The 24,728-nt window shown below is 46.3% G+C and overlaps 1 protein-coding gene across 1 annotated transcript in view; it reads right to left on the bottom strand.

The window, feature by feature from the left end:
• The window catches only part of FLT1 (fms related receptor tyrosine kinase 1), a 186,610-nt gene that overhangs the window by 11,015 nt on the left and 150,867 nt on the right, over positions 1–24,728 (bottom strand). The window contains exons 18-27 of the mRNA XM_007522390.3: positions 22,337–22,441; positions 19,918–20,031; positions 19,074–19,162; positions 15,594–15,750; positions 14,940–15,037; positions 13,765–13,887; positions 11,784–11,895; positions 9,395–9,494; positions 1,962–2,067; positions 1,585–1,727 (exon numbers count right to left, since the gene is read on the bottom strand). Of these exons, the coding sequence (XP_007522452.2) occupies positions 1,585–1,727; positions 1,962–2,067; positions 9,395–9,494; positions 11,784–11,895; positions 13,765–13,887; positions 14,940–15,037; positions 15,594–15,750; positions 19,074–19,162; positions 19,918–20,031; positions 22,337–22,441 (1,147 nt within the window). The remainder of the gene's footprint in view (positions 1–1,584; positions 1,728–1,961; positions 2,068–9,394; positions 9,495–11,783; positions 11,896–13,764; positions 13,888–14,939; positions 15,038–15,593; positions 15,751–19,073; positions 19,163–19,917; positions 20,032–22,336; positions 22,442–24,728) is intronic.

Here is a 24,728-nt window from a genome sequence, read left to right as displayed (position 1 = left end):
TATATATATAGTGTCCTTCTAGACAAAATGGATGATACTGGAGGCGATTATGCTTAGTGAAGGAAGGAGTGAAAGTTTACTGGATGAGTTCTCATATGTGGCATATAGAGAATTGAAATGGGGGGCAGGGGAGACAGCATAATGTTTATGCAAAGAAACTCGTGCCTGAGGCTCCAAAGTCCCAGGTTTAATCCACCACACCATCATAAGCCAGAGCTGAACAGTGCCCTGGTTGAAAAAGGGGTGGGGGGAGACGGGTGGTAGTGCGCCAGGTTAAGCACTTACAGTGTGAAACGCAAGGACGGATGTGAAGATCCTGATGCGAGCCCCCAGCTCCCCACCTGCGGGGGAGTCGCTTCACAGGCGGTGAAGCAGGTCTGCAGGTGTCTGTCTTTCTCGCCCCCTCTCTTGTCTTTCCCTCCTCTCTCCGTTTCTCTGTCCTGTCCAACAACAGCAGCAATGGCAACAACAAGGGCAAGAAAATGGGGAAAATGGACTCCAGGAGTGGAAGCAGTGGGTTTCTAGTGCAGGCACCGAGCCCCAGCGATACCCTAGAGGCCAAAAAAAAAAATTGAAATAGGGGCCAGGTAGTTGCACCTGGTTGAATACACATGTTGCAGTGTGCAAAGGGGTGGGTGCAAGACCCCTAGTCCCAACCTGCAAGGGGCAAGTTTGAGAGAGGTAAAGCAGGGCTGCTGTTGTCCTTCTGTCTCCCCATTACTCTTGATTTCTGACTGTCTCTCTCCAATAAATAAAAAATTTCCCCCATTTTTGTTGCCCTTGTTATTGCTATTGCTGCTGTTAGATAGGACAGAGAGAAATTGAGAGAGGAGGGGAAGACGGAGAGAGAGAGAGACTTGCAGACCTGCTTCCCCGCTTGTGAAGCTATACCCCCCACACACAACTGCAGGTGGAGAACCCGGGGCCTTGAACCAGGATACCTGCACTGGTCCTTGCACTTGGCACCATGTGCGCGTAACCCATTGCACTACCACCTGACCTCCATAAGAAAATCATTTTAAAAGGATTGAAACACATGACCTTGAAAAAAAATAAGTTTAAAAGTTACCAAATTGTCTCTAAGACTTGTGAGAAGTATAGTGGTTGTGTTTGTGTGTGTGTGTGTGTTGAGGGTAGAGAAAGATTGCAAAACTTTGGTGGTAGGTGCAGCTGTGGAATCTTATAAATCATTATTCAGTCACTAATAAGAGTAGGAAACAAGGGCAGGGGTAGAAAGCATAATGGCTATACAAAGAGACTCTCATTCCTGAGGATTCGAAGTCCCAGGTTCAATCCCCCGTACCACCATAAGCCAGAGTTGTGCAGTGCTCTGATATTTCTTTCTCTCTGCATCTCTCTCAAAAATAATATAAAACTCTTTTTTAAAAAAGAGTAGGAAACAAAACTGGGGGAAAGGCCAGAGAGAGAGGGAGAGAGAACGAGAGAATATAATTGTTACATAAAAGATTTTCATGCCTGAGGATCTAAGGTCTCAGGTTCAATCTCTGGCACCACATAAGACAGAGATAAGCAGTGCTCTTACTATTATTATAATAAGTGAACGTTGGGTAAAAGAAAACTTACCTGACATCATCAGAACTCCCAGGATTAAACTTTGACGTTGGAATATCTTCCTTGAAGAAATCGTCAGAGAAAGTAGGGGTTGAGTATGTAAATCCACTATTTCCTGTCAGTATGGCATTCAGTGGGATGTAGTCCTTCCCGTCCTAAAGTAGCAAAGAGTTCTTACTATACACATTACTGCTTCAACCTTTATGAAACAATATATGAGCTTCAACTAAGTCCTTCCCAACAATTTTGGCTGGGTTTGAGGATAATTATACATAGTTTTTTGTTTCTGATCTGTTTTAGTAGTAGCCATTAAGCATCAGTAAACACCCCTTTGACTTGCATTAAAAAAGCCTCTAGCCTTTTGGTATTCTAGGTGAATTTAGCTTTACCTGCTGGACATTTGCCTGAAGCAGATCACCTAGTTTTTCCACAAGCTCCGCAAATCGTGGCCTTTCTTTTGGATCTTTGCGCCAGCAATCCAGCATGGTCTGGTAGCTGTTGGGAGAAAGCGGTCAGGGTGGTGAGCAGTAGGTGTCACCTCACGTTGATGTCCGCCAGGTGATCGGTGCGATCAGACGTAGAAAGAGGGTGCTTTTGTTTTTTCTTACTGATTTAATTTTCCTTAACTTGTAACAAAACAGGCAATCAGAAAACCGAACCTTGACTGTGAGTCCTGTATTCCTTACAAAACTAGAATTCACTCGCTAGATCTCCTAAGTTGAAATCAAGTTATGAAAATTTCCGTTAACTAATAAAATTACAAATCCATACATTTTTAGAAATTGCATGGATTTTGTGGTACCTTCCCAATTCTAACTTTCATGCATAAAGCTCCTTTTTCTCCACAAATATTTTTTAACGTAGTATAAATGGACTGAAGAATCCAAGCAGCGCTGAAGTCTCAGTGTATGTTGGTTAGGGAACCATCACTAAACGGTTATATATTATGTATATGTATAGAGTAATATTTATAGTTAATGTAAATGTAACATATGTTTTTATTCTGGCCAGTGGTTTTTTTCTTAAAAATTTTGTTAATGATATAATGGTTTACAAAATTATGAGATGACAGGGATATAATTCCACACCATTCCCACCACCAGAGTTCTGTGTCCCCATTCAAGAGGGTGCTTTTTGTAAGGAGGGATGTTTCCCTCCTCCTCATAGATCTGGCTAAGTAGCAATGTCCAGAAAAGGTTGTTGGGCCAGGTCCTACTGGCAGTAGGAAAATGTGTCTGCAAAGACAGACTAAGGACCAGCCCTCACAGTCTATTTCTTTGAGTGCTTGAAACCTCTAGAGAGTGGAAGGCTATTTGGCAAGGAAGGAGCGCTGTTCACTTTTGCAGTTTGTCGCAAAGCTTAGTACAAAAACAACAGTGGGGGCTAGGCGGTGGCGCACCTGGTTAAACACCTGGTCCTCACCTGCAGTGGGAAAACTTGACGAGTGGTGAAGCAGGGCTGCAGGTGTCTTTCTATTTCCCTGTCTATCTCCTCCTTCCTTCTCAATTTCTTTCCAATAATCCATCAATAAAAATAAATAAATAAAAAGAAACAGAATAGTGCCCTTCCAGGAGAAAAAAATGTATATGCACAATATCAAGAATGTGACATGTTTCAGTCTTGGGCTGTGTGAAGAATGACTGGGGTTTCTTTAAGAGCATGTAGCATCCCTACTTCTCAGGTCCATGACTGAGCACCACTGTCCAAGGCTGTGTGCACATGACCCCTGTCACTTCCATTTACCACATGATGTGTTGAATTCCACATCATGTGAGGAGTGCCTTCCACGTGGTTGGCCTCCCTTCCCCATCTCCTCACTCTAGAATTTCATAACAGCTATTACAAACTGACCTCTCCCCATTCAAGTCAAAAAGCAAGGCTGAGCTTCTGGAGCCCAGGACATTTATCTCAGTGTTAGAAAAGTCACATGTATCCTGTGGTTTACATGTCCTGGGGCTGTTGCTCTGTGATCGCCCTGCGCTTGTCAATGTGAATGAAAGCAGTGAGGGGGCTGTGCTGTGGGTCCGGTATGCAGGGGCTGGAGGTGTCTCTGGGCTCTGTGTGTGTATGTAATCTCTTCTCTCAGAAGACATCCAGGTGAGAGAGAACTGCAGCCACGTCGGATCCAAGTCTGCATAGGCTGGGCATCTGGAAGTGGGTCAGCACCCAGCCGTAGTCACTAGAGGGTCACACCCCTTACCAAGCCCAAGGCCTGGAGTACAAGCACTCAGTGAATGTCTGCTGAAGGAAGTCAGATGGGTGTCTGGGAAGAGAGAGCGCAGCTCTTTCCACAGACTCTCAGTCATGCTGCAGACTTGACAGTCTCCCCTTGACATAGTGGATAGATTTCCTAGAAACCACAATTTTAAGTGAAAAGACATCATTTAGGGACTTGGTGCATTTGTAATGCTGGGAAACCCAGCACTCGTCTAATCTGTGCCTCTTTTGTTTTACCATAAGTTAAAAAGATAATTATTTTTAGGGATGGTGAGGTAGCTTCCCTAGATAATGACCTGCTCTGTCACAGACATGACCCAGCTTCGAGCCTGAGCCACCACTGTGATCTTGTTCCCTCTCTCTCTAGCTCGCTCTTCCTACCTCAGAAAGATTCTAGTTGGAATGGTAATGACAAAAAAAAAAAAACCTTAAAGTGGCTAATTCAGTGGCACTGCCACTTCTACTTCCTTAGCTTTTTTTTTTTTTTTTTTTTTTTTTTTTTTGCCTCCAAGGTTATTGCTGGGGTTCAGTGCCTGCACTACAAATTCACTGCTCCTGGAGGCCATTTTTCCCATTTTGTTGCCCTGTTACTGTTATTGTTGACATTGCTGTTGTTGGATAGGACAGAGAAATCGAGGAGGCAAAGAGAAAGACACTTCATTTTACTATAAGTTAAAAATAAAATTATTGGGACCAGGTGGTGGCACACCTGGTTAAACGCACAAGTTACAATGTGCAAGGATGCCTAGGTTCAAGCCCCTGGTCCTCACCTGCAGGGGGAAAGCTTTGCAAGTGGTGAAGCAGGGCTGCAGGTGTCTCTCTTTCTCCCTCTCTGTCATCCCCTTCCCTCTTGACTTCTAGCTCTGTCTATCCAATAAATAAATATAATTTATATATGTATTTTTAGGGATGGTGAGGTAGCTTCCCTAGCATGATGGACTTTGTCACAGACATGACCCAGCTTCAAGCCTGACCTTCATTGCCCTGGAAAAAGCCTCACTACTGTGATATCTTTCCCCTTTTCGAGCTCTCTCCTCCTACCTCAAAAAGATTTGAGTTGGAATGGCAATGAAAAAAAAATTGAGGTGAAATTCACATATCATAAAGTTAAACATCAAATTGAGCCAGGGGCTCGAACCGGGATCCTTATGCCGGTCCTTGCACTTCACACCATGTGCACTTAACCCGCTGCACTATTGCCTGGCCCTCCTTCCTTAGCATTTTGATCACTTCCTCTGCTACCTCTTAGATATATACACTACACCTTAAAAGGTACACAGGAGCTCTAAGAAACTCTTCAGAGAATTCCTACATTGTTTCCAAGTATGAGGTGGCTGCAAAGACAGAAGGAACAGAAGGTTAATGACTCTCAGAAGGAAGATAAAATAAGTGAAACTATAGGCAAAGTTGACATGCAACATGTAAATCAGGAATCTTAAGTTTCTGGGAAGCTGGTAAAAAAGTCTATTCCATGATGGCCATAAGCCAGTTAAATAGACAAACCCAAACAAAGAAAAGTAGTTGCTTGGAAGACTATGGCTAGTCCTTACATAGCAATCTGAAAGCAATTTCTCTGAGGCGACCTCTCCACACCAGATAATACCCAGCCGATGATGACCTCATGGGACTAACTTATCCATTGTCTTTTAATGTTGGCCAAAGCCCTATCAGCAAATAAGACCATTCCATGAAAACAATAGCAGGCAGGCAAAGTGGTCTAGGTGTGTGTCCTCAGGCTCTGATCTTAACCAAGGGCAGAATCCTTTATACCCAGGCATGTGGGGGACGGGGCAAAGGGGGGAGGGGCTCCTCTGTAAGGTCATGAGATAACCCTCTGCAAGCTCTGCCTTCAGCAGGAAGCTTTGCTAGCGGTAGTGCTGGCTTTGCTTTCTGACAGATGGAGCCTGCAGGGACAGGAGCTGTGGGCGGCTGTGGGCTAGGCTGCAGCCTGGAGCAGGGCTCTGCTGGCTGGCTCTGCTGAAACTGGCCAGGGGACCACCTACAGCTACTTGCTGTTTTTCACTTTTGTTTCCTGGTTTCTGATTTCTGAATCCTACTTCTCTTGCCTAAAATTCAATGCATAACACCTCAGCAAACAACAAAGCAGAAGAAAAAAACATTCCTTGCCTCTCCCCTGATTAAAAAACATCTGATTAAACAGGCTCTGGGCCTGGGACCAACGACTCAGTGTTCAAACACTTTTTAATATTAGAGTAAACAGCTTTAATAGAGACTCCAGATGCACCCAATCCAACACCCCTTTTTGAAACACAACAGGGATGAGGGCCCTCTGGGAAGAGCTTCCTTTCTAAGCTCTCACCTAGGCTCTTGAGTGCAAACCATTGACCAAATTCAGGTGATAAGAGTCCCAGTTCTGAGGTAAATATTCTCTTCCCTTGTGCTTTACTCCTTACACAAGGAGTAAACCACCCCCATTAGCTTGCAGGGGCTTGCAATGAAGATTTGAATGCTGGCTCTCCCTCCTCCCTCCCCCACCCCCACTGCTGAGGCTTCTCTGCTTTATCTTGAGGTGAGATAAAGGAAGAGAGAGCACAAAAGACACCACAGCACTGAAGCGTCTCCAAATGGGGTGGGGACAAGGCTTGAACCTGGGTTGTGTGCATGACAAAGCAGGTACACTATCTAGGTAGTAAGATATCTTGTCAGCCCTCAATTCTGGCTTTTAAGGAAACCTTTTACAAAGTTGCCTTTTCAGTTTCAAACAACAACAAAAAAAAACCAAGACCTGATGAACCATCCTATTTGGATAGATTATTCCATGGGGAGGTTTGTGTAGAACCTTGAAAAAGTGTAAGGGAGGTGATTTTGTTTGAGATTTTTATGCCGCTAGTGTTACTTTGGATCTGAACTGGAATTAGGAAGATCCCCTGGTGGCATGAAGCACTATGCTGTAGTCTGGACTCCAACTGAGTTTGCTTAACTCAGGAATGAAGCTAGTAGTAAGTGTACATGGCCCTGAACTGTAGGTGCATGTGCTGTTTCTCAGTGTTGAGTGAGTAAGCAGCATACATCCAATATATATATACTTTCCCCTTTTAGTTTTTAATTTATTATTAGATAGAGACAGAGAAATTGAGAGAGGGAAAGATAGAGAAGGAGAGAGACACCTGCAGCCCTGCCTCAACACTCGTGAAGCTTTCTCCTTGCAGATGGTGCCCAAGGGACTTGAACCTGGGTCCTTGTGCACTCTAATGTGAGCACTTAACTAGGTGTGCCACCGCCTGGCCCTACTCTTTTCAAATTTGGAACTAGGGCTTTTATTTCTCCACTTTCAATGGGGTATTCAAGAAATTATATAAGAGATTCAGCATATTATAAAATAGGATTTATGTTAGATGATTTTGCCCAAACATAGGCTAGTATTTTTGCTCCGTTTTTTTGTTTTTTTTTTTTACACCAGAGCACTGCTCAGCTCTGGCTTGTGGTGTAGGGTATTGAACCTGGGACTATGGAGCCTCAGGCATGAGAGTCTGTTTGCATAACCATTATGCTATTCACCCTGCCCTCTCTAAGTATGTTTTATGGAGGTGAATATATTAAGCATCAAGGTTTGGCATTGTTGGAAAAATAAATGCGTTTCTGACTTGCAGCATTTTCAACTTGCAGTGGTGTTTCTGATTTGCAACATTTTCAACTTGCAGTGGCTTTACTAGAATATAACCTACTGTGAGCTGAGGATGCTCTTGACCGACTTTCTGAGCAACGCTGAGCGCGAAGTAAGTTAACGCACGGCGTGAGGCATATGCTATGACAGTGCCCAGCACGTAGGAAGCCTGAAATCACTAATGCTCATGCTGTGCAATAGCTGCAGTTATCACGGTTAGTAACTGTTTGTGATACTCTCAGATTATGGGATATGTGGAAGGAGATATTGTGGATGGACACGTTAGAGAAATAGTTCTGAGGGGTCTGCTTATGGGGCACTTTAAAGAAAATTTTTTTATTTTTATTGGATAGAGACAGCCAGAAATCAAAAGGAAGGGGGTGATAGAGGAGAGAGAGAGAGAGACACCTGCAGCCCTGCTTCACCACTCATAAAACTTTCACCCTGCAGGTGGGGACCATGGGCTCGAACCCCGGTACTTGCGCATTGTAATACATGCGCTCAACCAGGTGCGCCACACCCGGCCCCTATGGGGCACTTTTAATCGAACTGCCTGAGACCTCATGACCTCAGTGGGCAGGCCTCCTATGCTCCTTAGCCCACAGGGGACAAGCCACTTTTTACTTACAGTGCTCTTTAAACAGGAGTGTCAGTACCTGCCTGCTCCAAGCTACCAGGAACTTTTAAGCAAGACTGTGTGGCAGGGGCACACTTAGAAAACTGCCCAGCACAAAGGAGTGATTGCCCCTAAGACTGGATCTCCTGACACTTGTCCCATTTCTCAGAGCAGAAGGAAGTAAGTTCTTTACTCTCTATATTCCCAGGCCTAGATGGCATCCTGGGGGATGACCCAGCTCTGGGAAGCAGGACAAGGCCTGCTCCCTGCTCTTGGCTAGTGAAGGACGCTGTGCAAGACATGCCCCGCCAGCACAGGAATACCTTCACACCCCGTGCTACCTTCTCTGTTGTTATTATTATTATTATTGCCTTTATTGATTGGATAGAGCTGGCAGAAATCAAGAGGGAAGAGGGTGACAGAGGAGAGAGACAAGAGACACCTGCAGCCCTGCTTCACCACTCATGAAGCTTTTCCCCTGCAGGTGGGGACTGGGGACTTGAACCTGGGTCTTTGTGCATTGATGTGTGCTCAATCAGGAGTGCAACGTTCTGCACTCAGACTCCTCCCCATCCACCTTGCCAGGCCCCTGAGCTCCATGTCCTCCTGGATCTGACCCAGCCTCCCCTCTAGCTGATGGAAAGAGACAACAGCTCATGATTATTTTCTTTCCTCCGACTCCTTCCTAAAGGCCACCCCTTCTGACAGGACCCCACTGTCTGGGGGTGGAGGGCGGGCAGACAGCCAGTTCAGGAAAAGTGGGGCTCCTTGCCTGGGGAGGCCCCTGTCCTCAGCAGCTCCCCAGAGCTGCCAGTGTCCTCACACTCCTGCTCAGCTCTCTGCAGGCCTAGAACCACCAGACCGTAAGTGAGCCAGAAGTCATCTTACTGCCCACAGGTAAAGTGTGGTTTGTGCTTCAGGAAGCCCCCTCCCCTTCCTCATCTACACCTCCTCCCTGCCTTCTAAGACAGCCTTTCGCAAGCCCCCAGCATGGAGAGAGGGAGGTGGGTCAGCAGGTGGGACTTGGAGCCCTGGAGAGGTCAGGGTCTACAGTCCTGTGAGTGGGGATCAGGCTTCACAGCCAGTTCTGGGTGGGCTGCTTGTTTTGCCTGGATTCAAACCTGGAAGTTGATCTTCTAACTTCCGTTGTTGGCCCCAGGGTTTGGTGGAGAGAGGAAGTGTGGACTTCTGGGATCACGGAGGCCAGTGGGAAAATCCCCACAGGGGTCTCCAGAGCACTCATGAGGAAAGGGAGGGGCCTCGCAGCCCAGCACTGGATCTGCACGCCCAAAGCACCCCTGCTCCAAGCTGGCTTGAAGGGCACAGTGATGGGGGAGTCAGGGAGGGAAGAAGTCAGGGCTCACATTTCCGGGGTGGCGTACTCAGGGGCACGCATCCTCATGCCTTCTCTCAGGCGGCTGCAGAAGTCCTCGTCCATCTGCACTCCTGGGTAAGGAGAGCCACCTGTGGGGTCACAGGAAAGCACCGCACGTCAAGGCTTTGGGTTCATGGCTGTCTTGTCTGTTTAACATGTTAGTGGCCAGGGAGGTGGAATAGTGGCTAAAACTCCAGACTTAGGGGTATGAGGTCCCAGGTTTCATCCCCAGGATCACATCTCCCTGGGTGATGTTCTGGATTTTCCTGAGGCACTAGAGGTCCCAGATTCTTTCTCTTTTCTTTCTTTCTTTCTCTCTTTCTTTCCTTTTCTTTCTTTCATTTCTTTTTTCTTTTTGTCTTACCTTTATTTATTGGATAGGTACAACCAGAAATCAAGAGGGAAGAGGGTAACAGAGGGAGAGAGACACCTGCAATACTGCTCCACCACTTGCAAAGCTTTCCCCCTGCAGGTGGGGACCGGGGACTTGAACCTGTGTCCTTGCGCACTGTAATATGTGTGCTCAACCAGGTACACCACCACCCAGCCCCAGGTCCCAGGTTCAGTCCTCAGCACCACTATATGCCAGAACAAAGCAATGCTTTGGTTGGTGTCTGTCTCTCTTGTATAAAAAATAGATTTTGAGAAAAAGATGTATCTGGTATGCATTCTTAGCAACTGGAATGGCTCTCAGTGCACAGCCTACAGAGCAGCTCAGCAAGTCCTGAGATGGGTCCAAAGAAAAGGGGCCGTGAGCTCTAGGATTAGGCTGAATGGCGGGGTAAGGGGTTACTCATGAGCTGGGGTCTCTTAATCAGAGATCACCAGAGGGCTGTGAGCTTGACTTTAGCCAGTGTAATTGGCAGGATAGACATAGCCAACCTTTCCTCTAAGGGAAATTCTTGACTTGGGGGTATGGTTGAGCAAGGCTTCCCAACCTGCTGGCTTCCCTAGTTTGTCAGCAGTGGTCTGCACTTTCCAGAGCTGGTCGGAAGCAGCTGGGAAGTGTACAGTGCTGGCACCGTGTCACTGAGGGGCCTCCATGGCTGCCAAGCTTCTTTCAAAGGCTGGAAGCCACAGGTGCCTGTCATCGAAAGCAGGGGAATGATTTTTGCACATTACAGGAAGCCAGGGATGTTACTGGATGACTTCTTTTTGCTCTGAAAAGCAAGTTCTTGGCAACGTATAAAAGGCTCTTGGCTAGACCCTGCGCTCGGGAGCCTGGAGAGGCCAGCATGTCTGCCAGCAGGTGCAACCTCCCTGCACTGGGAGTGAATGAATGTGACCAGAGCTCCCGTTGTCCACCCTGCAGAGGCCAGTGAAGAAGGCACTGCTGGTGTCAGGGTGCTGGAGAGGTTTCCTGTTTCTAATGTGGGTGGGGGTGTGCTTCCAGGGAAGTTCTGAGGGGGCAGGGAGGGAGGAAGAAAGTGTATCAGAAATCTGTTTTTTTTTTTTTTCTTTAGGAGTTGGGGGGAAAAGTTTAGAAAAGGAGTAGTCAGAGTGACAACCCTAAGTGTTCCAAGTTAGTATCGGTCTATACAGCACAAGCACTTGATGTACTATTTCTCATCTGAATTCTACCCGAACCTGGGACTTGATTTTTTTTTTAAAAAGATTCATTAGATCTTTTTTAAAAAGATCCATTAGATCCATTAAAAAGATCCATTAGAGAAAGAATAAGACATCACAAGAAAGAAGGAATAAGACATCACAAGATGCCAGTGATCGAATTTGGGACCTCATGCTTCAGAGCTCAACATTCTAGCTACTGTTCCACCTTCCAAGCTGCTTGATTAAAAAAAACAAATGAAAGAAGGAAAGGAGGAAGAAAGAGTGTGTGTGTGTGTGTGTGTGTTCGGAGCTGAGTGGTAGGGTGCACATACAAGGACCCAGGTTCAAATCACTGGTCTCTACCTGCAGGGGAAAAGCTTCACAAGTGGTGAAGGAGGACTGCATATGTCTTTCTCATTTCCCCCTTCCCAACCCACTTGATTGCTCTGTCTGCCCAGTAAGTCATATATATATATATTGTGGCCTGGGAAAGGATGCTGTAGATAAAAGTATTGGGCTCTCAAGAACAAGGTCCTGAGTTTGATCCCTGGTAATACATGTGCCAAACTCCTATTCTGGTTCTCTCCCTATTTCTCATTAAAAAATAATGCATACTAAATTTTATTTTAATGAGACTGAGGTACTGCATGACTCTGGAATACGACAGAGCTGGGGATGCCTCCAGAGCTTAATGCAAAGCTGTCTCCCTGGCCCCTGGACCCCAAGCCTCAAAGGGGGTTTGCTGACCTTTTAGGTGTTAAACACTCATATAGTGGGTATAGACTTTTGGTCCTGGCTACTTGCTCTCTTCCCTGTTTGAGACTTACCCAAGGAGAAGATCTCCCACAGCAGAACTCCATAAGACCATACATCACTCTTGGTGCTGTAGATTTTGTCAAAGATGGATTCGGGAGCCATCCATTTCAGAGGAAGTCGGGTCTAGAAAAGGGCAAGGGGGCCTTGAGCAGAAGTACATGGAAACAAAACATCTTTAACCCAAGTGCCCACAGGGTCACCCCCTCACCCCCTCCAGATAACACTTAGCCCATAAATCATTCCCTAGAACCTGGTTTCTAAATGTGGAGAAAACGCTCCCAACATAGTGTTGTTCTGAGAGCAGCGCACTGCTCAGTAAGCCCACCAGGATACCCGGCATGTCCTAACTGGCTCTGGAAGCCTGCGGAAGAGTGATCTGAATTGGAACATATTCGAAGATGCATGGTTTTCAGGAATTTTTCTTGGGAAGGAAGACTTTGACAGGCGTTCCTATGCAAAAAGACAGGAATGTAAAAGGTATCAAGGGGGGGGGGGGGCCGGGTATGAGAAAAAGGTGTTAGGCAAGTTGCAGGAGAAGAAATGTCTGGTTTTCAAGTGTTCATCCTGTTGAGTTAGGCTCACTCTCCAGATGGATGGGAAGTGACATAGGGATCGTAGGAAAAGGACAGACCGGGACTAGGCAGTGGCATACCTGGTTAAATGCACGCATTACAGTGTGCAAGGACCCAGGTTCAAGCCCCTGGTCCCCACCTGCAGGGGAAAGCTTCATGAGCAGTGAAGCAGGACTGCAGATGTCTCCCTGTTTATATATCTTCCTCCCCCTCTCAATTTCTCAATCTAATCATAAAGAAAAAAAAATTAAAAAAAGGAAAAGGACAGACAGGTACCAGCCTTGCAAATCAGAGTTCTGAATTGTTTTTTTTTTTTTAATAGAAATAGTGGAGCAGCTGTTCTCAAAAATATAGTCCTAGGACCACATGAGATAGCAGAGCTTAGAGATTAAACAAAAGATTCTTTTCACTAACAGAAAAGAGTGGGGGGGGGGAGGGGAGGAAGAGTATGAGCGCATCACCCTGGCACATGGGATGCTGGGGATTGAACTCAGGACTTCATGCTTCCAAATCCAGCACCCTACTTACTCACTGTGCCACCTCACAGGTGCAGAAACTTTTCTTTTTCTTACATAGAGACAGAGGCACAGCACCAGAGCTTTCTTCAACTCAGTGAGGACTGGGTTTGAATCTGGGTTGTGCACACGGCAAAGCAGTGTACTGTCCAAATGAGCCAGGTCTCAGCCCAAAACTTCCTAGATTTTCACTCAAAATTTCATGGACTCAATCTTGTAATCTTAATCAGTAAGCTGTCATTCTACAAGCCTTCCAAGTGACTGGCCTTCTCTCTGAAGTTGGAGAATTTCGACTATAATCAGAGCCCAGGCACAGGCTCTGGCCCTTCGGGTAGTGTCTGGAGAAGAGAGGACGAGAGAGGTCACCAGCTTAAGTGAAAAATAAGTGTGTCTAAAGCCTGGCAGGGGATTGAAGATGGTGGTGAGCCAGCAGGAATAAGTGAGGTGAAGCAGGCAGACGTGGGAGGTGAAGTTTCCTCCTGAGTGAGATAACGCCAGGCCCTCCCCCACCCTTTCCTGAGCTACATGCACCTGCAGAATCAATCACCCAGGCGGACTTGAGGGGAACAGTCCAGGCTGTTCTTTCCAGTGGTACAAGGAACTCCCACAAGCGTCAAAGGGAGGTGAGATACGGCCTCACCAAGACCTCCTTCAGTCCAGCTCTGGTCAGCAGGCCTCAGGCAGTGCTGCCCACAGGACAGAGACAGCCCAGGGATGAGCAGCAGACAAAGCCTGGAGATGGTGGCCTCTCTCTGGACCTCAGCCATTGGCACTGCTTCGCAGAAAGCACATGATGGCTTTCAGGGCCCACGGCTGAGGAATTGTAAATATTTATCAAGGACTTCAGGCTGTGGTTTAAGAAGGGTAGGGTATAAATGAATCAAATAAACATCAGTCCAACTCACATCTCCTTTTCTCACATAATCAGGGTTCTTATAAATATCCCGGGCAAGGCCAAAATCACAAATCTTCACCACATTGTTGTCAGATAAAAGAATATTTCGTGCTGCCAGGTCTCGGTGAATACACTAGAATAAAAGAGTTGTATAATCAGTGCATTTCCTTAATGGGACCGACATACTTCCTGTGTCGCCGCAGTGTCACTCTTCCTTCTCTGCAGCTCTATTTCACAAGCTTCCTCGACATGGAGGAAGCGACTCCCGGGGCCCTGGAGTGCACCATAAACAGTAAGTTCTTTCTTTACAAATATTGAGTTGCTGGAAAAGTCACGATACAGTTTTGCATGGAAAAATCCATCAGTAGCACAGTGGGTTAAGGGCACACGGTGCAACGTGCAAGGACTGGCGTAAGGATCCTGGTTCGAGCCCCTGGCTCCCCACCTGTGGGGGGGCGGTAAAGCAGGTGTGCAGGTGTCTTTCTTTTCTCTCTCCTTTTTTGTCTTCCCCTCCTCTCTCGATTTCTCTGTCCTATCCAATAATAGCAGTGGCAAAATAACAATAGCTAGGGAACAAGGGTAACAAGATAGGGAAAAATGGCCTCTGGGAGCAGTGGATTTGCAGTGTTGGCACTGAGCCCCAGCGATAACCCTGGAGGCAAAAAAAAAAAAAAAAGAAATCCATTATGACTTTTCCAACAACTCAATAGTTCTCTCCCAACCCCCAAAGACTATGGATAAGTGCACTAGATCTCGTTGGCTACTGTGTTTGCAGGTTAGCCTCCTGGTAAACCAAGTTGGCAACAGAGTTCTATCCAGGAGCAAGACTTCCCCACACCTTTATCAGAGAGGCAGGGATCAAGTTCCAGCTGCAGTTTTGTGAGACTTCACTGAGCTGTGCCAACAGATGCTCTCAGAGCTCTGGTCCTGGCCAGCTCTAAAGGAGAGGTGCCCCAGTGCAGTGTGGGAGGAGCTGCCAGATTTGTCTAGTCTGCCACTGGGTGAGGTTCTGAACCTTGAGAAATGAAGTCCTACCTTCTGATGTCCAAAACTCGGTGTTCTCACAACCCCTCCCTCAGAGCCAGACTTTGGCACTGAGGTTGTGTTGACTCTGCCTGCAAAGGGCACAAGCACTAGTCCATATACCCAGGCCTGGCAAAGACAACAGTCACAAGCAAGGCTGACCTTTCTAGAGGACAAAAACTCCATGCCTCTGGCCACTTGAAAACTGTAGGAAATCAGATCTTCCATCGTGAGGGGCTGCTTGTAGAAGTCGTCAGAATCTGGAAAGAATTAAAACCGTAACTATTTGTGATGGTTCTTGTTATTCCACCAGAATCCCAGTTTATTGGAACAATGTTAGCAAAACATAACCAAACCAACAAGCAGATTAGAGTTCACTTGTGAGAGCACTTGAGTTACAGCAGGAACACTGAGGATTTTTCCAGGCCTCCAGTTGATGTGACCCAAGAAGGGAGGGGAGGGGGGGCAGGTCTAGAGGAAGGGCCTGAGGGGAGCCTCACACAATTCCCTGTCAAAATTGGCAACTCCATAACGATCATTATTCAGATCTGATCTCCTCAGGACATTACCCTTTGGTTTCCCTCAGACTTTTTGTAGGGTGATAATGTTTTTCCCCCATTTTCATTTCTATTTTATTGAGTAGGACAGAGAAATTGAGAGGGAGAGAGAGAAAGATACCTGCAGATCTGCTTCACTGCTCATGAAGTGCCCCCCCCATAAGTGGGGAATAGGGGCTCGAGCCTATTCCCCTGCAGAGATGCCCAGTACACCATAAAACTCTCTCCAGCTTTAAGGCAGGAGGGAATTAATACCTACCCTCCTCTTCCTCAACATCACTCAGACTTTTGTCTTCCTGGAACCCCGAGCTCGCAAAGCTCTCACTGCTGGTGACACTGTCTAGTCTTTGCTTCTTGCCTCCATCCACATCTGGCGCCAGGTTTTCCTTCTTGGGTTCCAGCTGAAGTGCTGCGTCCTTTGAACGAGGCAAAACAGGACACGGGTAAAAGGAGTTTGGGATCAGGCTGGCAACTGCCTGGGTTAGGAGACGGTCACCCACCGAGTTGGGTGAATTGTCGTCGGTCCTCCCACCCCTACCCCCACAGCCAGGCAGTTGGTGGCTCCTGGGTTGTGGAATCTTAACTGGGCTTCTAGACAGCATCTTGGGCAGGGCGATGAAACAGTAATAACAGCTGGGGTTACTGAGCGTTTACTTGGAGTCCACATACAGGATTTCTCATTTAATCTTCCCCACAATGTTGAGTTTTTTTTTCTTATTTTCCACCAGGATTATCGTTAGTACCAGCACTCCAGCAATGAATACTAAGAATTCACAGCTCCCTGCAGCTGCTTTTCCTCCATTTTTTCCTCTATTTTATTGAATAGGACAGAGAAATTGAGAGGGAGAAAGATACCTGCAGATCTGCTTCATTGCCCATGAAGTGCCCCCCCCCCCGTAGGCGGGGAATAGGGGCTCGAACCCCGGTCCTTGAGTATGGTACTACGTGCCACCACCCAGGCCCCATAAGGGCATTTTGCCTGTCTACAAAAGTCTAGTAGTCAAAGGCACAGGCAGCTGAAAAGCCAATTTTGTGCTCAGGATTGGCCAACACCAGCCTTTGTCCTGACCACTTTCCCACTCCACATGCCATCTAGGAGATGATAGGAATGCCAGAGAGAGGTCCCCTGGGCTTTAGCCTGGGCCTTTAATCTGTCATTCCTCTGAGGATTCACGACACTGTAGCTTGATCCTAGGAAAGGTAACAAAGGCCACTGGGTGGTTCTCTGCCTCTTCTACTAACCCTGTGATCTTAGCCAAATCACCTTTGCTGAGCTTCCTTCTTTACTTGAAAATTTCTGCCCTGCTGTATGTAAACTTATCTTTGTACTGTGTCCTTGGAACAGTAGGATTAGGACTAGAATGGAATAGCTGGTCCTGTGTGTGTGTGTGGAACACTAGGTAGCACTGTCAGTTCCTGGCTGGACCTGAGCTTACACTCACCCTACTAGGTGATGCTGAGGTGTCCCCACTATTCACCCACATTGTGTGGCAGCATTAGGGTGACTTTACCTAGAAATACCACAAAGTGAGCAATCCCTCACTAGGGGGTGCAAGGGAGCAACGAGAGGATGGAGGAAGGTGTTGGAGGAGGGACAGCCAGCCAGGCCAACTATGAAAGCACTAGGCTCCTGGTCTATGAAAAGAGACCTTCCTGTCAGGCAGGTGGGGGCGGGGGGAGGGGCTCGGAGTGGACGCCCACTGCCACCCCAGCTGACCCAGATGATGGTAAAGAATAGCACTGTTTGTCATTAGATTGAATTCTGCTTGGTTGGGACTGGGATTTTATTTAGCCCAAGACCCTTCAGAGGGCTGAAGGTGGTGGAGGAAGAGAAGCGTGTGGGTGGGGGAGTGGGGAGTGCTTCAGGCACCACAACTTGAGGTCTCTTCCCTGACTCTTGACCAGTGGGCTGTCCATCTTTGCCTGCACCATCTCAGTGAAGCAACAGTGAACTTACTAAGCTTTGGGGGCTCTGGAAGGATACTGTAATACTGGAACTTACTGTAATACTGAAGTTTCCTGGTGAACACATTTGGAAAATGGATATATCCCATTTTTATTGATCCTTTCGGTTTCCCTTCTCCTTTTCTTGATATTCTTTTAGGTTTTAAATAGAAGCCCCGCCACGGGTTTTCCCTGAAAACACTAAGTTCCACCAACAGGCAGGCGGGTCATTAAATATAGCAGGAGAAGGAAACAAACTTTTCAAAACAAAGGACGCGTGAACCCAAACGGTCCATCCTGCTCTGGTCCCTGGGGGTTCTGCTGGCTTAGTCCTTCCTGAAGCCAATCCAGGACTGAAGGGGGGTTTGCACTGCTCTCTGTCCTGGGCACCGCTTCCCACCTTTTTCTTAGTCTCCCCCACCTCCAGTCCAGTATCATGAGAGGAGAAAGGAAGGTAGGAGAGCTGGACTCTTTCTCCTTGACTTCCTCTCTCGGTAGGTGTGTATCCTCCAGTCAATCCCTGGAGTGACTACCCGTTGCCAAAATCCCAGTTATCAGAGGGCATGGCTTTAAATTAGTGAATATCTTTTCTGCCTATGTGTCACCAGTTTAATTAAACACCGACTTCTTTGGCTGGATCAGAGCTTTTGAGATGAGATTATGAGTCAGCTGGCTGGTGGTGACTGTGTGCGCTACTGGTCTCTCACATTTCTGGATGTCAGACATTTGCCCAGCAGATTAGTGACAGTAATCTGGGCTTTCCTAATATTTCTTTCAGTGAATCAATGATAACAGTATTGAACATTTCTTGAGTGCTTGCTGAATTTGATTCTCTTGGACAACCCTAAAAGTTGGCATCTGTTATCTGCATTTGCTAGATGAGAGAGCTGAAGCTCACAACTGGGCACATGGTCCCAGAGAGAGAATTTAAAGCCAGGAGGTGTCATTCTGGAGTCTGAGGGATTACCTACTACCCTTCATGGATTCTTCACCAACACTGCAGGTCACAAATCAGGAATGTTGACTTACTCCTCCCAAACTTCTCCAGCACAGAAAATGACACAGCACTGGTGGCCAGGGCAAAGTCTCTCTGTCCTCCTCCTTGATTCAGTAATACATTCAATAATACTTTTAGCGGTGCTTGCCTTCAGCTATGGGCCTGTGAGTTTCTTCCACCACACTGCTTTTGTTGTGCTAGATAACGCTGGTGGTGTGTATGTGTGTGTGTTGGGGGGGGGGGATAAGAAGGAAAGAAAATGGTTTCCTGGCTCCACTACTGGTATTTCCTTGGCTGTAAAGTCACTCTGCAGACTTGCCCCTTAATTTTCCTACCCCATGGAGACCAGGGTACTTGCTGTCATCCTCCTTGAAGAAACAAGTGAGCAAATAATGTCTGTATCTATGTAACTACAGAAAGAGAAATAAAATCAAGATATAAGCATTCAGGTGGATAGCAAGTACATTTTAATTCCCAGTTATTGGCTCATACACTGGAATCAAAATACTCTGTGCTGTTCACAGAAAGTGAGCTACAGGCCTGGGGAAGTAGGGCAGCTGTAACACACAGGACTTGCAAGCAAGAGGCCCAGGCTTAATCTCCGGCACCACCACCCAGAGCTGAGCAGCACTCTGGTAAAAAGAAAAAAAAAAGAGAGAGAAAAAAAGTGAGCTATATTAGCGTGGGAGGGCAAAATTAAAGAGGAGAAAGGAGGGGTTGAATTTTAAGTTTATTTGCTAATTGAGAAAATACAGGTTTTTGGGTTTTTTTTTTTTGGTCAGCTCTTAAGTTTCTTACCTTGTTGAGGAAGAATAAGTCTCGTTTGCTTTTGAGATAGTTGGACAGATTTCCATACTTGCAGTATTCTACAATCACCATCAGGGGCCCTGCAGGCGGAATAGTACCTGTGAGCTATAGCAAGCCCCTCGGCCCTTCCCCAGTCTCCCAGCTGCTGGGAAACCTCACACTCACCTGTATTTTTGGGGGCCCAAGGACAACAGATAAGAAGCTAGTGGTGAGGTGTTTTTGTTTGTTACTGTTTACAATCTAGCCTGAGAAGGATTCTCTACTCCCTGGTTAAGCTTAGAAAATAATTTTCTGGCTAGATCCTTTGCACCTTTCTGATTTGGAGTGGTTATCTGTCTACATCAAGCGCCAACAAGGAAGACAAAGGGGCATGAGAAGTCCTGGCACCTCAGTCATGATCACAGCCCTGTCCATGTCAAGGCCTGTCTGAAGGATGGGCCCTTCTAGTGGCCTCCACACAACTCCTCCTGGCCTCCTGCTCTAGTGATGGATCCTCAGGTGAAGCTTTAGGGAGTCATTCAACCTTCTGTGCTTTTGCGTGGGCTCTGGCCACCCTGACAGAAAAATACCTTCCATTTGATATGTGCAAGGAGATCTAGTAAAAGTACATCTCTTCAGAATTTGTCAATGCACTGTACTTGGAAGATGTTTCTAGACTGGGAGCACCTTCTCTGGACCTCTGAGGCCATTTTCAAGGAGGTGAGAATTCAGGTGGGGACAAGAGGCTGTCTTTGAGAAAATTGTGTGTGTGTGTGTGTGTGTGTGTGTGTGTGTGTGTGTGTGTGTGTGGTGTGTGTGTGTGTGTGGTGTGTAGGAGGCCCTCCCCTTCTATTACCTCCTTGCTTGGTGCAGGCTCCCAGCAGGTTGACAACGTTCAGGTGGTGGCCAATGTGGGTCAAGATCTTGAGCTCCGTCATAAGAGCCTTATACTCACTGGCCGTGGCCCCCTCTGTGTGAGAAGCAAGGAAGAATCAAGGCAACAGGACAATGGGCTCATTCCAGCCTCTCCCCACCCTCAGTGGCTGTCAATGCTTAGCTGGCTGCTTTATTAACTTCCCTGCATTCTGCAGAAAGGCCAGATCCCCAGACTGTTTTCATTACTCCCACCCTCTTGAGCCAACATCCTTTTGATTACAGTAAGGCCCAGAGTGGCGGTGGGGTTAGTCACTGAGAGCTTCCTCTTGGTGGACCTGGTCCTGCTCAGCAATGCGCTGACTCAGGGGTGGTGCCTGGGGAAAACACCTTCCACTTCCTTCCCTTCCTGTAGAACCAGGCTTCAGGAGAATCTTCAAGACAGGGCATGTGGCCATCCTCACTTTCTTGTCTCACTTTCTCCTCTATGTGGAACTACAAAGGAGGAGCCCAGGGGTCTGCAGGAGCCAGGAGAGGCCCTTTCTGTAAACATCTCTGCAAAGTGTTACTCTCTCCTCTAACCTTTTCCTCCCTGGAGTCTTCAGGGTTATCTCCAGAGTTGTAAGGAGCCATAAGCCTCTGGCTTCATCTTCATTCTCAGAGATAAACACCACCACTCAAAGAATGAGCAGAGCCTAGGGCCTAGCTTGTTTGTTCTGCCTGTCTGTTCTTACTAACTTGGCAGGCATCTAACACTTAGAAATGATTTTTAGAAGGAAAGTCAAAAACTCCTGCTGTAACATATTTTAATAATTTGATACACAGAGTACAAGGTGAAAGCCATGCCAACCCACTTACCTTCATAGAAGTTAGCACTTTCAGTCCTTATACATACAATTACATTTGAAATGTGCTTTCCCTTCTCTCCCTACCCCATTCTTTTCAATTGGTGAACAGCATTCTAGGTATTTATGAACTGTCTATAGGTTTTTGTTTTGTCATTACAAAAACCTCTGTAGTAGTTTGTGTCTAATCTTTTTGTATGTGTGTGCAATGATTTCTATAAGACAGCCCAGGAGGTGGGTCAAGGATGTGCCTTAAATGTGGTAGCTCCTGACATTCTTTAATAAGCACAAACTGTTTTTTAACAATACACAGAAAAGCCCTAGAAACCTCATGGGAGCTGAGATTGGCTCACAGTAGATGCTCTGCACACCTTGTCCGCCAGATGAACAACATGATTGCCTTTCTCCGTTCAGTCTTGTGCACACTGGCCCACAAAAGGTTAAAGGTTTTGCTCCAGGGCATATTTCTTCTAGGAACAGATGGTCAACTACTTTCAGCAAGAACATTAAATGAGAATTCTTAGGACTTGCATAGAGTGGGTGATTTGGCAATCTTTCCTAATCAATGCTGATGGTTTAAAAAAAAAAAAAAAAGACTCGCGGATAAGAATTTACAAAGAGATTACACACTCTGAATTATAAAGGCGTGTCTCTGAGCCTTTAAAAAGACATCAAGTCAGAATTTTCCCCTTCCACACTCCATTCCCCCATGCATTTTTGTCTCTGGGAGAAAAAAAAGGAAAAAGAAAGAAGAAAAAAAAAAGCAGGCTCGTGTGTTCAGCTGATCATTTCGGGGCCAGGACAAGGTTGCTGTTGGACTCAGCAGACAAGCATGGAAGCTGCCTCGCCTGTACTCCAGTTGGAGTTTGTCAAAGGGCACCACGGCTAGCTAAGGAAGTATGTGCTTCAGATTTAGTTCAGGCTTATCTCCAGGTTGGATACCAGAAGGCCCCCAAAGGCAGGCAAAGGACCTTGGGCTTAGGATTTTGGAGCAGAGGACCATTTCCAGGAGGCAGGATCCCTGCTGCTATCTCTGTAGTAGAGTAGGGGTTGGGGGCACTGCTCTGAAGCCCAGAGGACACACTTGACAGTGTTTGACTTTGGTGCAAAAGAGCTTCTTGGCCTTGTAGAGACTGTCTAACCCTTGTGGAACATGTTTTCTCACATGCAAACTGGGATACTAATATCTACCTCACAAAGCTGTTGAGAACTGGAAACAAAAAAGACAGACAATTCCATGTGGTTCAGCCCAATATACGTAAGCAGCTAGTCAATGCAGTTCTGTCATTCTTCTCACATTGAAGCCTTTGTATGTGGGGATGTTGGAGGTGGGACAGAACACAGGACTGCAGACGGTCTCGCAGAAAGGCCCGCCAAGGGCAGTCCACCTCATATACAGGACCTAACTTGTGTGGGGGAAAAAACTTTTTCCTGGGTAGTTCTAGAGGTGAACTGGCAGGCTCATTGTGGAGTGCTTTTTTTTTTTTTTTTAATCTGAATCTTTGAAGAGGATGGAGGTGGGAAAGATATGGGGTTTCTCTGTAACACCATCCTTACCTTTTAGCATTTTCACAGCAACAGTCCGGCATGTGGGTGATTTCTTTATGCCAAATGCAGATGCTTGGACCACTTTTCCAAAAGCTCCTCTGCCCAGGGATTTGCCTGCAAGGGAAGGAAAACGGGTTGTGGACCAGTCAGTCCCGCAGCATGAGTGAAGCCATTTTCACAAAGGAAGCACCTTTTTCTTCTTTTTCTTTTTTTGCCTCTAGGGTTATCACTGGCGCTCAGTAATAATGAACCCACTGCTCCTGGCAGCCATCTTTTTCCCCATTGTTGTTGTTATGGTTGTTGTTGTTGTTGTATAGGATAGGGAGAAACAGAGAGGAGGGGAAGACGGGGAGAGAAAGACCGGCAGACCTGCTTCACCATTTGTGAAGTGACCCTGCTGCAGGTGGAGAGCTGGGGGCTTGAACCCGGGTACTTGAGCCAGTCCTTGCACTCCATACTCTGTGCACTTAACCCAGTGTGCTACCTCCTGGCCCCTGGAAGCATGATTTTTTTTTTTTCTTTTTAAATCTCTACATGAGCATGTGAGGCATGTAACTGATTAGAATAGCCAACAAATTTGACACCCCCCCACCCCAGTCAAAAATCCTTGATTTCCTGGGCATTTTTGCCTCCATTGTTCTTCAGGGGTGACTTCACTCTCCACAGCGAGGTGAGCCCCTGAGGCATGTGTGCCAACAGGTGATCAGATGTCTTGTCAGCACATTCCATCTGGAAGGAAAAGCTTCCAGATCTAGGTGGCCCTGTTACTTAAGAGAGTTATCCATTCTTTTCATCTATTTTCCTCAGGAAGAGAGAAATAGAGAATGGTGGTTACTATGTTGGTTATAATAATGCTTCACAGTTATAAAAAACTGTTTTGCTCTGCTTGTCCAAAGAACGCTTACACATTAAAAAACAAAACAAAACTCAGCATCACTTATCTGGGATATACAGATTAAAAACCACAGTGAGATAGGCTCTCACACCAGGGCCGAGGAGATAGTATAATTATTATGCAAAAAGACTCATGCCTGAGGCCCTGATGGCCCCACATTCAGTTCTTAGCATCACCACAAGACAGAACTGAGCAGTGCTCTGGTGGAAAAAAGAAAATTGGAAACAAGTGAATGTTGAGAATATGAAGAAAAAAGAATTCCAGGGAGTCGGGCTGTAGCACAGCGGGTTAAGCGCAGGTGGCGCAAAGCACAAGGACCGGCATAAGGATCCCGGTTCGAACCCCGGCTCCCCACCTGCAGGGGAGTCGCTTCACAGGTGGTGAAGCAGGTCTGCAGGTGTCTATCTTTCTCTCCCCCTCTCTGTCTTCCCCTTCTCTCTCCGTTTCTCTCTGTCCTATCCAACAACAACGACAACAACAATAATAACTACAACAATAAAACAAGGGCAACAAAAGGGAATAAATAAATAAAAATTAAAAAAAATTAAAAAAAAAGAAAAAGAATTCCAATATGCTGTCAGTGGTTAGGTAAACAGATACAGTCACTACGGAAAATGGTACAGTGACCCCTTAAAAAAATGGGAATACTTCAAAGTTTAACAGTACCACTGCTAGGCATTCATCGCAATGACATGGAAGCACTAATTCAAAGGGTGTCTGCACTCCCATGTTCATAGCTGCACTGTACACAATCGTCAAACTATGGAATCAAACTGAATGTCCATTGATAAATGACTGGATAAGTTGTGGGAAATGTAGTCAATGAAATATGACCCTTGTTAAAAAAGATGATACTGGGTTCTTGGGGACAAAAATGAGTGAATTAGAAATGATCATGCTAGGTGGAATAAATCAGTGAGAGAAGCCAGCTACTGGGGGGTTTCATTTTTATGTGAAATAGAGATAATAAAAGCAAATTTGCAAAAATAACAGTCAAATTGGCTCTCAAACTCTGAATTACCACAGAGTATGGGAGGCAGGAAAGGGTGTGTTGTAAATCACATACATATATCTACAATTTTATAATCTTGTACATTAGTGCTCAATTGATTTAAAAGTAAGTTGGAGAAGAAAAAAATGATTTGTCGTTTCTCAGACTTCCTTACCTGGCAAAATAATCCAGTATTCATGTCTTTACATGAGGATTACAAATCTTCACGGCTCAGCACAGGAGCCTGTTGACCACAGGCAGTCGTACATTTCAACCACAGAGGCGCTTGATTGCCAAAAGCAATAAGCCAGTAAGGGCTCTTTCCTGGGACCCATTATGTCACAGTGACTGTTAATATGTTCCTTCTTGTCCTCAGCTGGGACATCTTGACTCAGAGTCGGCAATGGCCGTGTCTGAGCTTCCCTACAGCCTGCCCTTGAGCCTGACGCCTACAAGTCCCCAAGTATTTAGTGCAGAATGAAGAGCAGATACAGGCGGGAACTTTTGGGATAAGT

Source organism: Erinaceus europaeus, chromosome 5 (assembly GCF_950295315.1).
Source record: "Erinaceus europaeus chromosome 5, mEriEur2.1, whole genome shotgun sequence".
NCBI classification, from domain to species: domain Eukaryota; kingdom Metazoa; phylum Chordata; class Mammalia; order Eulipotyphla; family Erinaceidae; genus Erinaceus; species Erinaceus europaeus.
Note: the sequence above shows the minus strand (reverse complement) of the source record. Positions and strands in the feature narration are given on the sequence as shown.